This window comes from Pterocles gutturalis, unplaced genomic scaffold (assembly GCF_000699245.1).
Source record: "Pterocles gutturalis isolate BGI_N339 unplaced genomic scaffold, ASM69924v1 scaffold24200, whole genome shotgun sequence".
NCBI lineage: Eukaryota > Metazoa > Chordata > Aves > Pterocliformes > Pteroclidae > Pterocles > Pterocles gutturalis.
Window position 1 is genome coordinate 1 of NW_010138934.1, and position 15,775 is coordinate 15,775.

Genomic DNA, 15,775 nt, shown 5'->3' on the forward strand with positions numbered 1-15,775 from the left:
TAATTAGGAGCTGGGAGTTGATACCCGGGGAGGCACGAGGACCCGGGGACCCCCTCAATCCACCCCCAGACAGCCTCAGGGAGCCCGGGGTAGCCGGGGGGCTGCGTCCCCCCGGTTTGGGACCGAGCTGCTCTCGCACACCTGGGGGTGGGCTTTCACTCCCCCTTTCCTCGCTTTCCCACCCGAACCCCTCCAAGGACAATATTTCCTCCTGAAGCAGGGAAATGCCGTCTCAGAAACAGGTGTGAAAGCAGCTGAGCAGGGGGAAAAAAAAAAAAAAGGCAAGAACATAAAATTGGAACAAAGAAATAAAAGTTAAGAATCCATCTCATGCCCTGGAAACCTTTAGGAGCAAGAAAAACATCCATTTTTTGGCCTGTTTTTACTGTAAACCTTGTTGTAAGAGATGGGAAAAAAACTAAAATACCTTTTTAAGAGGAGTGCTAGACAGAACACACTGTTGATTTCTTTCACTTTTATTTTTTCTGTAGCTTAGTGCTTAGAATGAATCTGAAACACCGTTTGCATTGCTATCAAACCCGGCAGAGTTTATACCGGAGTTTCCCTGGTTTCCTCACACGATACTATGCAGCCGCTCACTTTGCTGAAACCAACAACCCCGAGCCAGCCAGCAATCGTTACACAAATTAAAACTCATCCTGAAGAAAAACCCATCACCAACCTGCTGCTTTTCTCCTGCTGGAACCCCCCCCCCGGATCCCAGGGAAGCATTTTCCCCAGGAGGGATGGAGTGTTTTGCTCCCGTCCTCCTGCTTTTGGGGGGGACGCCAGCTTTGCATTTAAGACGTGTCCGACCGCTGTTTGCTCTTCTCAGTGCACACACACTGATTTTTCTTCACCCCTCATTTTCAGGGAGGCTCTGCTCCCTGACCCCCACGCACAGCGCTGGCAGCTTTAACCTCCTCCAAAATCTGCCTGAGGGTGTAGCGAGGTGCCCAGAGTTGGCAACTACTTTGAAAAATACTATTTGCAGGCAAAATTGTTAATTTTCCAGAAAATGAAGCTGAGAAATTGCTGGGATTCACGTTAATAGATTTTTAAGGGGAAACATTATCTGCTTGGCTGCCAGTAATATTTCAAGATCTGGATGGGGCTGGAAGCAGGAGCCGAGCTCGCTCCTGGCTCATGGGCTCTGGATGAGAGCCCGGGGGCAGAGCGGGGTGATGCTGACCCCCCCCAGTCCCACAGAGCCGCTGGGGCTGCGTCTCTGCTCCCAGCACGGACCATCTCAGCCGTTCTGCGGGGCTGGGGGGGCTCCTTCACGAGAGGAATAATTCTTGAGAGGTTGGGACTTAATGGCAGGAGAGCACGATGGGTGGACATCTCTTTAAGCTACAGGATGGCAATTTCCACTTCTGCCTAAATGATCACTGGGGAAAAAATCTGAGAGATCTCTTCAAACAGCGTTTTTTAAGAAAAAAAAAAATCTAAGCACTATTACCAGCTTTATTTTCACAACTCTGAAGAACTGAAGTACTGTCCTGAAACCCTGGGCATCCAACGAGCGGGAGCCAGCGCGGGCACGGCTCCATCTCCTGCTGCCCTGCAGCCCCGGGGCAGTGGGGACGGACAGCCCAGAGCCTGGACGAGGGCAGGTACCTCTGCTAAAGAGCAGAGCTGGAGAAAGCGAGGGGGATCTCTGGCTCCTAGCGCTGTCTTGGGCAACCAGAGCCTCATCCTGGGGCTGGTAAAGGACCTGGAGCCGGCAGGGAAGAGCTGCAGACAGCACCTCTGAGAAACTACCCGAGCAGTGTTTCCTGCTGTGGAGGCATCTCCAAAGCAAAGGCAGGAGCAGAGCTGGGAATTTTTCCCCCACCGATGTGTTTGATCTCCTTTCCCCAGGGCAAAGTGGCAGTCAGCTCCTCCAGCCCCGTCGTCGCAGCTTCGTTACCATCCCCATCCCGGGCCAGACACGTGCCCGTCAGCGAGGGGGAGATCTTCAAGCTTCCCGGCAGGCTGAGTAAGTAGATGTTGAGCAAGGTGACACTGCTTAAAAGGTGTTCTTACGGGGTGGGACATGGTGGGAACAGCCATGGGGCCCCATCCAGGGACCTTTCCCTGCTGGACCAGTCGTCAGGGTTCATTTTCTCTCTTTGGGGCATTTTTGACCTGTGAGTGCTCAATGTAGAGGGGAAGTTGAGAAGATGAGCATCCCACCCCTCAGCACTTTTGAAGACCAAGTTGTTTCAGAGGCTGCCCCTGGTTTCAGGAATCCAGCCCTCGCTGTGGAGCAAGGACGACGTGATCCACTGGCTCAGATGGGCTGAGGAGGAGTATTCCCTGCGGCAGACGGACAGAAGCAAGTTTGAAATGAACGGCAAAGCCCTGTGCATCCTCACCAAGGAGGACTTCAGACACCGAGCCCCCAGCTCAGGTTAGACCGAGCGCAGGGGGGTTTGAGGACTGGCCCAGTAAAGGACCAGCTGTGGTCTGCGGAGGGGGGCTGGGTGGGTCCCTGCGGACCAGGCTGAACTCCGCCTGGCCAGTTGGGTGCTGGAGGCAAGGCCAACCCTCTTCTTTCCTTTAATCTATCTGGACTGCAAATGCTTTGAGCTGGGGAATAACCTCTTGCTCCGTAGCACAGAAATCTCAGCAGCAACATCAACTGGGAGAGTCTTTACCGTAACACAAAATCATCTGAGCAGCCTTTCCTTCCCTGCAGGGGATGTGTTATATGAAATTCTCCGGTACATTAAGACTCAGAGAAGAGCTCTGGTGTGCAGCCCTTTGCTCAGCTCGCCCTTCAGCGAAGCCAGGAGCCCAGGGGAAGGTACGATGGAGAGCGGCAGCTGTCCATAAGCAGAGCCTGCCCTCACCTACAGTGGGGTGTGTGCGTCTGGGGTTTGAAGCTCAGCCAGCCAAACCCATCCCACGCTACCTGAGCAAGGCAGTCCTGGAGAGGGCAGCCAGGTCCAACAGAGCCCGGCTGTAGTGATGAAGCAGGTCTGGGCAGAAGCAGGTCCAACAAAGCCAAGGTTATCAAGGAATTTTATAGTGATGAACCACATCTGGGTAGAACCAAGCCTAGAGAGCACTAGGGGGGTCCATGGTGACCAAGCCAGGCTATGGCTGCACTGGGAATGTGTCTGCAGGGGGAGATCTGGATCAGGGAGGGTCCATGGCCAGGCACAGCCATAGCTGGAAACTGGTTCTCCTGATATATAGCTGGGAAAAGGATGGAAGGGCCGGGGCAGAGCTTAAATAGAGCTTCTAGGCCAATGGGTGGGGTGAGAAGAGGCTCCAGGTGAGGCTGGTCAGGGCCATTAGGGGGCTTGGGATGGGGATGAGTGGCTGGTTTTGCAGTGAGGGGCAGTTGGGGGGAGCAATTCTGCTGGCTCCAGTGTAGGGCGATGACTATCTTAAGCTCCCACAACAATTTACAAGGGAGCCTGTGTCCTCTGGTGGGTTCTTCTGTTCCAGCTTTTCTTCTGCATCTGTCCCTTACCCTACTTGGCACTTCCCCTGCTGCTCTCTGGACCTTCTGCTGCTCCTGCCTTAGGAAAGTCCCAGCTTTTCCTTCATGCTTGTCTCCTCTGGCGGGGCTGATAACCAGCCTGGGCTGTCTGCCAACCTGGGCTGTCCCTCCCTGCTTCTTTGAGGGCTTTAGAAGATCTCCTGGGACCTTGTATGATGCACCAAAGGGTGTTTTGTTTTTTTCCCCCCAGGGACAGCCTGTAGCGCTGAGGCTGCCTCAGTTGCTGTTTCCCCCTGCCCAGGTTGCACAGAACAGCCCGTGTCCTGCAGCCCCCCGGAGCCGCTGAACCTCTCCCATCACGGCTTGGAGGGCAGCTGCAGGGCAGGTACCGACTGCTCCCTGCCTTCAGCCCTGTCAGCCCCTGTGGATGGGAAAATTGCAGGTAAATATGAATTTACAGCCTGGTTCCTTGGGGAAATGGGATTGTGCTTTGCCCTGTCTGCCCATCTGTCTCCTTTCCATTTATTCTATGGATCAGTCTGTGCTTCCCTGCCTCAGTTTCCCCACCTGAAAAACCGTAGCTTCTGCTAGTGTTCTGATACATGGCAATCAAAGTGCTGCGCATGAGCTCCGGGCTCTTCTTGTGTTTATTATCACTGCTCCCATCTGCAATCCTGTTGCTGACCAACCCTCCCTGGAGCATGGGTGCCTTGGTGGGAGCTCTGGGACTATTTATTCTCCCCCACCGCTCAGACTGCAGGTTGCTGTGGGATTACGTGTACCAGCTCCTCTCCGACAGCCGCTACGAGCCTTACATCAGGTGGGAAGACAAGGAAGCCAAGATCTTCCGAGTCGTTGACCCAAACGGACTCGCCCAGCTCTGGGGGAACCACAAGGTAAATGCAATTGAGAACAAACTTGTCACCTGCGATGTCCAAGAACCACCTCGAATGTCCCACATGTGGTCCTGCTGCAGACAGACCCAAACCAGGTGTTGGCCCTTGCTTTTACTCAACCCCCACCAAATTCTTCTCTTCTTCCAGAACCGGATGAACATGACGTACGAGAAGATGTCCCGAGCGCTCAGGCATTACTACAAACTCAACATCATCAAAAAGGAGCCGGGGCAGAAGCTGCTGTTCAGGTGAGATGAAGCAGGTCGGAGAAACGAGCTGCCTGGGACGGTGTGGATGGGGCAGCGGAAGGTGCTGGGCTCCAGATGTTGGCAGCTGCCTCATCTTGCTGGATCCTGGGTGGTCCAGACTGAGCTGGAGTTGCAGCATCTTTGCTGTGCGCTGGGGTGACGTACAGGAGCAGGGTCTGGCCTCTGGTTTGTGGTGCTGTAAGGGAGATGAGGGGCTGGTCCCGCCGTGGCTGCGTCCGTCTCTGAGAGCTGGAATCAGCCTTCACGTTGAGGCAAAAAACCTGGGCTGGTTTTAGTTTTCCAGAACCTCAGCGGCTGCTCTCTGGTTTGTTTCTTTTTATCCTCCCCTGCAAATGCACCAGCCCGGTGGGTTTGTGTCCCCGCTCTGTCCTGCACAAGCTGGGGCTGTGGGTCCCATCCGCTGGTCTCCCCGGGGTCAGGATCCATCCGCTCTCCTGCGGGGTCCAGCTGATACTGGTTGAGATGTCCCCGAGCCCACCCCGGCTGGACAGGTCCATCCTGCTCCCAGTGACACCAGGTCTGAAGTTCACCTCCGGGCAGGAGAAAGGGTGGAATTAAACCAGGACCCTCCTGGTTTCGGTGCTGGCTGCTTCCCTGGGACTGGTTTGGACTTAAAAAGGCAGCACTGGGCCGATGAGTCCTGAGCTGTGTCACCCTGGGTGCAAAGCCAGAGCTGGGACCCCCAGCAAAGCCCAGGGGTGGCAGATCCCCTCCGGGTTTGGACATGCACATAAAGCCACTAAAAAATGTATGGCAGGTTTTTGAAGACTCCTGGGGAGATCATCCATGAGAAATCCAGCAAACTGGAGCAGCTGGAGAACGAGGACCACGAGGATTTCAAAGAAGACTCGCTGGAGGTTTCACCGTAGGGAATGTCCGAAGGCGGCGTTTGCTGCGCATCGTGGACGGATCTGTGCTCTGCTGGGAGGTGCCGGTGCCTCTCGCATCTCCCGGACAGATGGCCACAGAGGTGATCCTGGATTTCAAAACCTGCCCTGAGCCAACGCTGTGACATCTCCAGGGCTTCCTTAGCAAAACACACCCAGAAGTGTCCCCCAGCCCTGAAAATGCGCGGGCTGCTCTGCTGCTCGCTTCTCCTCTGCCCTCTGGGAGGAAACGTGAGATTTTTGCTCTGGAAATTTGATGCTTAAGGTTCAAAGTTGCTGGTAAAGACTGTCCTGTTCTTGCAGCAAGATCTCCCGAGCGGAGAGCTCCGAGCGGAGACCCAGGTCCAACGTCTCCCAAAGGGTTTTTGCAGAGAGCAGTGCCCTGAGCCTGAGCACGCTGCGCTGGGGCTGAGCCACTTCCCCGGCTCCAGAACGGACTCACGCTGCACGCTGTGATCTCCCCGTCTCCTGGGGGGTTGCTCCTGTCATTAAGAGTGGGAGTGTGCTGAAATATCCGCCTGGATCAGGGCTGGCCAGAGCCCCAGGCTGCACTGATGTCCAAAGCTGGGGTTTGGTTTAACTTCTTTCCCTCCATGGGCTTTTTGTAATTAGCTGACCAAATAATGTGAAAGCAAACAAAGCCAGTAATGAGTACGAGCACGCTCATTGTCAGACACGGGGTGATTTGCTCTGAGTCCGAAGCAGGAAAACCAGGCGCTGTTGGTGAGCACTGGAAGAAGCAATGTCTGTGTGTTTTAAATGCAAAAATATCCACTAATATTTTCAGATGGCTTTTGGTTGAGGAAATAAAATCCTGTGAGAGTGTATGGTTGAAAAATCCCCCTTTTTGGCTGGCTGAAGGTCTGAAACAGGGAACTCCAAGTCTTCCTCATTTAAAGCCAGCTCCTAGGGGCACCCAGGTCATGTCCCTGAGCTTGGCAGCCCCTAAACCAGGGTGCAAGACCCCGAGCTGCCAGCAGCTGCTGGGTGAACGTGGTGCAAGCACACGGTGTTTGGTAGCTATATGTGTCGTGAAGCAGCATTGCATTTCATGGCTTCTAGGAAAAGGTGAGTTCCTTCCGACCTTGTTTTGGCACCGCTGCAGAAACTACCCTGCTGCCTCGTATCTCTGCTCTGGACCCTTTCCCAAGCCCAAGCTGCTGTCTTGGTGCTGCTTTGGGGCTGTGGGAATTGTCAGTCTTGGAAAAAAAGAAAAAAGACCCCCCCCAACAAAAACCCAAACCAACCAAAAAGCCAAATCCCGAAACAAAGCTTTGTCAAGGGTTGGTGGTGGAGGTTTCCACCAAAACTGGTTGTTGCCAACCTGAAACTACCGTCCCTTTCGCTGTAACGGGTGTTGCTCCTCCAAAACTACTTTACACCCATTAAGCGGAGCCTGGAGATGCTGGTGGGCTGTAGCCAGCAAGAGTTGGTGGTGGGACACATGGTGGTTGGTCGGCAAAATGTCAACAGTCTGACAGCTCTGGAAATGTTGGCTGAGAAGTTTCGCTTCCAGAAAAAAACCACCAGCTCGCTGGCAAACTACCAGCGCTTGACAAGTCAAGCGATGGAGGAGAAGGAAGCGAGAAGGTCTAGTGGGAGTGTGGTGTTCACCACCTTTGGGAGGTCCTAGCCAGGAAGGGTGGCTAAAATCTCTGCTCAGAGAGCACGCTGGAGGCTACCCAGCACCCAGCCATGCTGCACTGTACCAGGAAGGTGAAGTGAAGCATCTGGAGCTCATCCTTCCTTCCCCAAAGGGTCCTTTTTGTCCCAGAGAAGACTAAAGCCAGACCTTTCTCGGGGTGAAATCCAGCAGAGAGTTGGTGTGAGCCCTGCCCAGCCCAGGGGATGGCTTTGGTGGGGAAGCAGAGCTCCTTCCCTGGCAACTGACCCATCCTGGCCCAGCATCACTCTTGGGATACGCACCCATGGGGACATTTTTTCCTGACTTTCTCCTAACACGACATCCCCCCTGCTTTCTTGCCCTGGAAACAGCCCTGATGACTCCTGAGCATCCCACCGTTCTCCAGCCTGCGTGGTTTGTTGTGTTGCAGCGGGTGACCGTTGGTGACGCTGGTGCTTGTGCCGTGCCGCAGGGAGCGTGCGCGATGCCATCTTTCACCTGTTTTTTTCAGTGATGACTAAGGATCCTGCTGGACTCGGACGGGGATTTCCTCTCTTGGTTGGGAAGCTGCCAAAAGCACTCAACCCTCCTCGTGCCGTGCCACCACGGCTCTGGAAGGATCTTGGAGGGTGAAAATCAAAGGACACTTTTGCAAGGATGGGCTGCAATGATGAGCGCTTTCCATGCTCCCAGGAATCCCTCGTGTCCTTCCCGGGGCGATGTGACCCTTTTCCCTGCGGTAAACAGAGGCAGGAGGGCTGTAAACCTGCCGCTTTCCTGGAACAAGGACCCATCCCTTTCGGTAAACAGCCGAGTAACCGCTGCTTGCGCCGCGGTGTTTGGCGTGGGTGTGTGGGGACCGAGAGCACACAGCAGCCGGTGACTTTCGCCGAGCCCCACGTGAGCTTTCCCGAAGGTTTGTGGGGTTCTCTGGAGGTCATCATCCAGGGTCTGGGGGTGTTTAGGGCAGGGGGTTGCCCATCAGCAGACACCTATCCATGCCCGCTGCTGCCTCGCACGGTGCGTCTGCTGAGGGAAGACGCTTAAATCAGTCCCGGGGTTGGAGGAAAAAAGGATTTGCTTTGGTGGCTGGTGCCCACCACCTTCTTGGAGCAGAGGCACCACGCGACCAGGCTGAGAGGTTCCCATTGAGGCCGTGCGTTGGCTGTGCTGTCCGTCCAAACCACAGCTGGTGTGGGGAGCCCCCAGCACCCCCATCGTGGTTGAGATCTGAAACTGGACATGATGTTGTACCTGGGCGGCTGGTGTTGGCTCAAAGGGACCTTTGAGGTCCACTTAAAACACAAGTGCCTCCAACACCCAGTGGGGTTGCTGTGGCTTTGGCCAGCCAAATCCTGAAGGCTTTTAAGGATGGTGACCCCCCCACCACCTGGACACCAAACCAAGGTTGTCCCCCCCTCCTGCACAGGAGGCTTTTCCTGATGCCCAACCTCCGCCTCCCAAGCTGTGCCCTGGATCTGTCTTGTTCCCAAGAAATTTGGGGATTTTGACTCCTGCCTTCTTCTGAGCCCATTGTAACCCTCGACACCTCGCAGCTCCGTGTGGGAATGCCTCTCCCTTAGTTTTTTCCACCTTTTGGAGCAGGTTTCTGTAAATAGGGCAGTTACCCTGCTGTGTCCCTGTGCTTTCCGTTCCGCTTTTCCCTCCAGCGTCGCTGGCCTGAAGATCCCCCCCCAGCGCTGTGTGCTCCCTCCACGTGACCACCTCTCCTGCCAGCTTCCTCATTCTCTCCTGGTATTGGTGAGAAACGCTGACAAACTGGGATCCAGATCTCTTCCTCCAGCTCTGGCAACGGGCTTTGGATTTGTCTCCGGTCTGTTGCAAACATTTTTTTCCTCTGCCTCCCTCCCATTAGGTTTTAGTAGATCCCAACCCCTAGAAGGGACCTGAACTTGGATAAAGGTTTGGATCCAGAATCACAACTCGGGTCAAGATTTGGGTCCCTTTGGGTATCCCATCTTCAGGCTGTGGTCAGGAATGCTCCTACAAAGAGGAAAAGACAACAAGAGGCTGTAAGTCAACGGCAATTCCCAGTTTAATAGTGAGAAGTTCTCTCACTCAGCCTTGGAGAAACTCCAGTGGCAAGATCTCCAAACTGGAGCTGGCCAAACTGTGCCCCATCACTGGAGTGGATGTGGCTTTTCGTTAGATGGATGTTGCAGAGAAAAAAACCAAACGGAATTGATTGTGAAACTCCTTCTTACCCTCTGGAATCGACCTGCTTATGAAAGGACGGGGTCATCTGCTAGTTAGCAGCATGGAGCTCCTGATGGATGGTTTAATTATTTATCAGAAATAGATGGGGATGCTGAAAAACAAAGCCAGGTAATTCTTGATCAATACCAGACTCTGATTCATCGGTGTAGGCTTAGGAGAAATGGAGGGAAATGGACTGTGTCTCTCCCGATAATGGGAAATTACAGCACAGAAGGTTTGTAGAAACAGAAAGAAAATAATCCTGGAACGGTTCAACTGCAAGCTGAACCCATGACCAGGAAAAAAAGAAATTATCTGGGAGGGACTTGGGGCAGCACATCATCCCCACTGAAAACTAGAGAAAACACAGCAGTGCTCAGGTGGAAATCTCGCCGAGGGGTTTTCCAAAGCCTGCGTGCCGACCGCCTGGCAAACGTGTCCGAATCCAGCACGGTCCCCGCAAGGTGCAGTGCGAAATATTGCCATCAGATGGCAAAACAGCAATGAGGATGGCGGGAGCAGCCTGCCGGAGGATGCAACGGGCACAGGGCTGCGAGGGGATGGCTGTGGGGCCAAATGGATCTATGGTGTGGGGGAAAAAAAAAAAAAAAAAGTGTAATTAGATTTGTTTGTCCCAGGGGCAGATTGTAGATGTTGGGATGTGTGGATCTGTCTTGTGGGTTTGGCTCTGGGAGATGCTTTTGCTCCTGGGCAATGCTGAGTGGGAGCCACGGGGGCACAAAGGACACAAGTTGTGGAGCAGGTCCTGTTTCGTGTTTTAGGGGGGGTCAGAAGGACCCCAGGGTGGGCTTCAAAGATGTTCCAGCCCAGTTATGCTCAGCATTAGGCAACAACCCGATAGCAGCGTGGCCCAGAGAGTCTGCGGTCCTGCAGAGCTTTCCTGGAAACTCCTGGGATGTGAGCGGAGGATCCGCTTGCTGCACTGAAACCCCATTTATCTGGGAAGCTTATGACTTCTCCTTCCAAAAACAACCCAGAAAACCCCATATGTGGCATTGCACCCACTTAAAAAAAAAAAAAAAAACCACCAACAAACAAACCAAACCAAACCCAAATGCCCAACAGCTGGCTTGGGTGGCTGGTTTCAAAGGCTGGTGTTTACACCAGGCGACAGGTGATTTTTACGCTGTTTTGCTGCTGTTTGTCATAAGGTAATTATTTTCTCCTCCAGCGAAACTCACGCCCGCTTGTTTTCCGCCACGAGGGAGGTGATAGCGGGATCCCAGGCGGAAGCGTTGGCTGCTCTCCTGCCTGAGTGGCTGCTATAAATAGGAGTGAACTCACCTGTGGGACTATAAAACTAGAGCTGGGCAACCCTTGGTGCTTGTGGCCCAGGCACTTGTCTTGACATCTGACCAGAAGGGCAGAAATACTGATGGAAAGGTAAATACCAAAAAAGCAAATCAAGAACGACGCGGCCAATGTACTGGAATCAATCACAGAGGATGGGGCTGGTTGCTTTGCTGTGATTACATCTGGTTGAGTGATTTATCGGGGTGTTGGTGGCTTTGGTGGTGGCTTGGATGAAGGAAACTTGCTGCTTTGATCCAAAAAAAGGCCAGGTTGGGGTGGGTGGGGGTGCTTGTCTGTTGATGATGCTCATCTAGACCAGCTCCAGGGAGGTTTGTCCGTCCGAGCGTGCTGGGTTTTGGGGTTGGCTTCCATTGTGCTGTTCAGTGGTGGGGAAAGTCTGGCTTGGGTCTGGTTCCCTGAGGGTGAAATCGGTTTCTGAAGCAGAGCCAGCACGAGGCACAGGCACGGCTCGCTGGTTTTTCAATAGCAGCACCTCCTGTTTAATTTTGCTCGTAGATGTGGACAAAAAGGGTGACGGGCAAGGCAGGGAGAGGGTGCCCTGAGCTGCGTTTGCAGCCCTACACTGGTGAGAGCTCCCAGAGGGGCTGCGTCATCGCAAGGTGATGGCCAATATTGGCAGTGACCGAGGATATCTGCACGAGCCCACGTTGCCCTTGGCCACTCCAAGGGCTGGAAGCACCCATCCTCATTGGGGAGTGGTTGGGGTTTTTTCAGCAGCCAGTACTTTAAGGGAAGACGCTAGAAGGCACGGCTGTGTTCAAGGCCAGGCTGGATGAGGCTTTGGGCAACCTGGGCTAGTGGGAGGTGTCCCTGTCCACGGCAGGGGGGGGCACTCGATGATCTTTAAGGTCCCTTCCAACCCAAACCCTTCTGTGATTCTATGATAAAAAATCCGTGTTGTGCGATTCGTCGGGGTCTGGTGCTCCTGGCGTGTAGTTTTTCACCGTAGCATGGGAACACGTTGCAAGAAGACGACACGGCACCACGGTAGCTGGGTGATGCCCTTGCTGGATTAACCCCCGGGGTGATACCCAGGCTGTGCCTCTCAGACGTGCCCAGGGTGTCTCCCCATCGCTGTGGTTTCACTTCCTTTATCAGCGGTGCCTATAGCCCGTCGTAAAACCCTGCGTGTGCAGTCTGCATAAAGAGCGCTCAGATACCCAACAGGTCTATAAAAGGGGTTGATCATTTACCGGGAACATAAACAGCCTCAGACACACACAGCACTCCTGGGTGTCAAAATGGAAGAGATTTCCATCGTGTCCAACCTGACTGCGCAGAGTCCCGGGGAAAGCAAAAATCGGGCTGAAAATGTTGTTTTTCTCTGCAGCAGCGTGCAGGCTCTGGCTGGGGAGAAGCCTCCGTGTGATGTGGGGATGCAGCCATCGGGCAAGATTCTCTCGCTGGACAAGCAAGGGGCCAAGAAAGTGCTGGAGATCTACGTCAGGCGCTCGCTGAGCTGCTGCGAAACCTCGCTGGGGGCCAAGGAGGGAGGCAGAAGGCGAGGGAGGAAGGCAGGTGGGCTGCAACGGTCGAAAAGTGACTTTTGCAAGTATTCGTGTGCCAAACTTGGCCCCAGGAAGGACCAGGAGGAGGGACCCAAAGCACCAGAGCTGGATGAGACTCTGGATGATGAGAGCAAAGCTCCTGGGGAGGTCCCTAAAGAGGAGATGGAGCCCAAGAAGAAAAGCACAAAAAACTCTTCCCAGCGCAAAACCCAACGCACCTGGTTCAAAAGCGTCTTGAATTTCCTCCTCAAGAAGAGCCCTGAGGAGCAGAAGGAAAATACGGGTCAAAAAGCAAAGGAAAAAGATGCCAAAGCTCCTCACAGCTCCAAACCGGACGGGGCTAAAAGACCTGGAGAGGACTCGAGCACGTCCCCGCCGCTGGGCAGAGCCTTGAAGAAGAGACCCAGCCTCAAGAGGGTTTTCTCCTTCAAGAAGCACGTGGAGGAGGAGCGGGGAGAGGCAGCAGCCGGGACGAAGGCCAAGCGACCCAGCTGCCTTCCCCTGCGGCACGTCCAGGCACTGGCCACCCCAGGTGGGACCCCCACCACCCCTAACCCTGACCCTAAACCCACCCTACTGCCAACAGGACCTCCCTTGGGCTTCTTTGGGGAAAGCTTTAGAGTTTAGTGCTGGTTTCTAACCTAAGCATCACCCTCCTGGTGCTTTCTGGGGTTTGGGATGGGGTTTGGGATGGGGTTCCGGTGCTACAATCTCAACCTGTTGCCCCGGGAAAGGGTCAGTCTGCCCGTTACCCCAAGCCAGACGCTCGGCAGTGACCATCCCAGCACAGGTTTTCCCCCTCAAGGGACAAGGGACATGGTGGTTTAGTTTAAACCTTCATTCAAGACCCGAAATTAAATCTTCAACCACTCTAGGGTCAGCGTTAAGCTGCTTTTGATTTACTGCAGGGACGGGTCCGGGCAGAGCCTACGGGACACCCCCGTTCCCTGCCCCAGCCCTTCCCCTGCTGAAAAACCAGGGAGGGGATTTCCGCAAAGCTTTGTCAGGTTTGGGGCAAGTCGCAGGAGCTTGGTTATGGTTCAGAGACCGTCAAAGCCACAGCAGGGCTGCGCTCTGCAGCGGTCACCGGCGGCACGCGCTGATCCAGGGTGGGCACATGCAGTCACCGCGGCGGCTGCTTTTCTTTTCAATCAATGGCCAAAAAAAGAAAAAAAATCATTCTCACTTCTGAATATGTGGTTTGTTTTTATTTTTTTTTCCCCAGCAGACGTGGAGCAGCCTGACGGTTACTACGCACGAGTCTCGGAAGAGATCGGGCTGATCGTGCAGGGCAGCGAGAGCCAGGGGAGCAGAGCACGAGGACGCGGGGAGCCGCCGCGGCCGGCCAGCGCTGATGGGGTCGGTGAGTGCTGCCCCATCGCCGGCACGTATAGAAAACATATAGGCATGAGGCTTGTCCCCATGCAAAGCCTGTACAGGACCCAAACCCTGCTGCAGTCCTGCCCCAGGGGCTTACGCCATCCAAAGAGTCGTAGGAAGCTTTGGAGGGAGATTTTTCAGCATCAGGGCTGGGAGAGAGAAATTGAAATGCAGGAGGGTGGTTTTTCCTGGCTAAAGGATAACATGACACTTGGCAACAGGCTGAAATGGGGATGGAGGTGGATGCACAGGGCTCGGGGAATTTTTCAGGGGGCTTAAACAGGCAGCGCTGCCCCCTTAGAGGGTCTGGGTGTGGGGCTTGGAGAAAGGGCTGGAGATAACGTGGGATCTCTCTCTGCAGACGAAGCCATCAGGAGAATCGTCGCCCTGCTCCAGAGCGCAGGAGATGAGCTGGACAGGCAGGTGAGAGCAGGGCTGCCGGGGGGTCGAGGGAATTTGGGTAAACTCTACGCTGCTGTAAAATACAGCACATTTCCCTGGTGTGGGTGAATGATCAGTAAAATCAAGGAAACGGCATCCTTTAATTCCCCGACGGGGTGTGATCGTGGCTGTCTGTCTGTCCTCCCTCGATTGCCATCCTAGCGTGGAGTGACGGCATCAGCGCACAGACGACACCCTGAGTTATTTGTTGGTAATGTGTCTGTTCACTGGCTTCCTCACCAGCTGAAGGAAGATGCACAGCTACGGACGTTCTTCAGGGACATGTCCTACAGCTCCTTCAAGAACTTGGCCGATGCCTACGTCCGCAAGGAAATGACAATGGCCAGCAGACCCGACGTCAACCCCCAAGAGATCCAGTTTGCCTTCGCCGTGCACCTCACCGCCAGGGTGGCCGGCATCTGCAACCAGGCGGTCAACAGGATCATGGGCTTCGGCACGCGCTACCTGGAGGATTCCTTTGCACCCTTGTCCTACAGCAAAATTCTCCAGGTAAGGAGGAGGACCGGCTCTGGGACTGAGCTTCCAGCAGCAAGTGAGGGCAAGTGGTTTAATTTTAGGGTGATGGATAGACCTGGGTGGGTGGCGGTCATGCTGGCTTATACTGGGGGGGGGACACTGGGTGCTGGATTTGCCCTGGGCTGCCTTTGCCTTTCTCCAACACGAGCGTGGCCAAAGCACACCCAAGGAGCAGGACTTGCTTTGCACCTTGGCCACTGCAACCTGGTGTAACCGCAGCTTTCCTGGGGGTGAATTTCCTCCTCAAGCCATCTAGAAGACCAGCAGCACCAGCTCCGTTTGGGAAGGGACCTCACGGATGTTTTCTTCTGTCTCAGCAGGACAGAGAGAAGTTCAGCACAGACAAGTGCGAGAGCCCAGACTGACATCAGCTGCTCCGATGGGCTGCGGTGCCCGGGAACCCGAGGATGCAGATTTACTGGTGGGGGGGACAGTCCCTGTTGGTGATTTGGATGTGAGATGATTTTCCGAGCTGTGGATTGAAAATCTTTGAAGGAAAACCACAGCGACAGCCACAGCCACAGCAGCATGAAGTGCTTAAAACCCACCCAGCTGGGGGCAAAGACTCTGCAAATCAACCAGAGCCCAAATTTTGCCCCGTATTTGCATTTCAGCTCTCACCGAGCGCGTGGGTTGGACCTCATGGTTTGTTTGTGTTCGTGTACGTCTATTTATTGACCTGCTTTTCTATACGTAGCTGTGAATGTACAACATAATTTTTGTAGCTGCTGTCAGCCAAGCATCCACTTCAGGAAAAAAAAAACCCCACAACCCTAAAACTCAAATAAATTGGTCCCTAAATGACAGCCAGGCTTGTCTAACGGGTGACGTGGAGGGACGTTATACCTGGAATAACGTTTGCTGCAGCTGCAGCTGTTGGGGGCTGCTCCTTTCAAGCCAGATGCAAAGTGGCACGAAGGGAGTCCTACAGCAGCCACGTCGTGCCATCCTGCCACTTTTTCCTATTTATAGCCATTCCCTTTCCAGCAGAAGGAGATTTATTTGTCAGCCCAAGCAGCTTGATCTGACACCCAGACCTGGGTAAAGCTCATTCCCGAGCGGCGCGGGAGCTGCCCTGGCTGCGGCTGTGGATTTACGGCCGCTGGGGTCTCACCTCCGCGGTCTAAGAAGATGCGAAATGTCAAAGCGATTAAATCCTAATCGCTGGGAATGTTCCCAGCTAATCTTTGCCCAGACCCCTAAGAAGGGCCATGGATTAAGGCGGCTTGGGGCTGGGGGGGGGTT

The 15,775-nt window shown here is 54.3% G+C and overlaps 2 protein-coding genes across 2 annotated transcripts; both read left to right on the plus strand.

Moving 5' to 3' along the window:
- Positions 1-1,863: 1,863 nt before the first annotated feature.
- On the plus strand, positions 1,864-5,470 carry ETV7 (ets variant 7; the record flags this gene model as incomplete). The annotated part of the gene is made up of 6 exons (XM_010083197.1): positions 1,864-1,981; positions 2,231-2,395; positions 2,684-2,791; positions 4,190-4,332; positions 4,480-4,580; positions 5,359-5,470. Coding segments are annotated over 6 exons (747 nt in total), but the record flags the coding sequence as incomplete, so codon positions are not given.
- Positions 5,471-11,905: 6,435 nt separating this feature from the next.
- On the plus strand, positions 11,906-14,895 carry LOC104468911. The gene is made up of 5 exons (XM_010083198.1): positions 11,906-12,455; positions 13,398-13,535; positions 13,914-13,975; positions 14,237-14,503; positions 14,851-14,895. Exons 1-5 carry the CDS (start codon positions 11,906-11,908, stop codon positions 14,893-14,895), a joined length of 1,062 nt encoding a protein of 353 aa, XP_010081500.1.
- The last annotated feature ends 880 nt before the right edge of the window (positions 14,896-15,775 follow it).

Bases quoted from the DNA above. Each gene is read 5' to 3' on its own strand.
- LOC104468911 (XM_010083198.1), top strand. From the start codon at position 11,906: ATGGAAGAGATTTCCATCGTGTCCAACCTGACTGCGCAGAGTCCCGGG. The intron at 13,536-13,913 runs GTGAGTGCTGCC...CTCTCTCTGCAG, and splicing joins GGCCAGCGCTGATGGGGTCG to ACGAAGCCATCAGGAGAATC. The intron at 13,976-14,236 runs GTGAGAGCAGGG...CTTCCTCACCAG, and splicing joins GAGATGAGCTGGACAGGCAG to CTGAAGGAAGATGCACAGCT.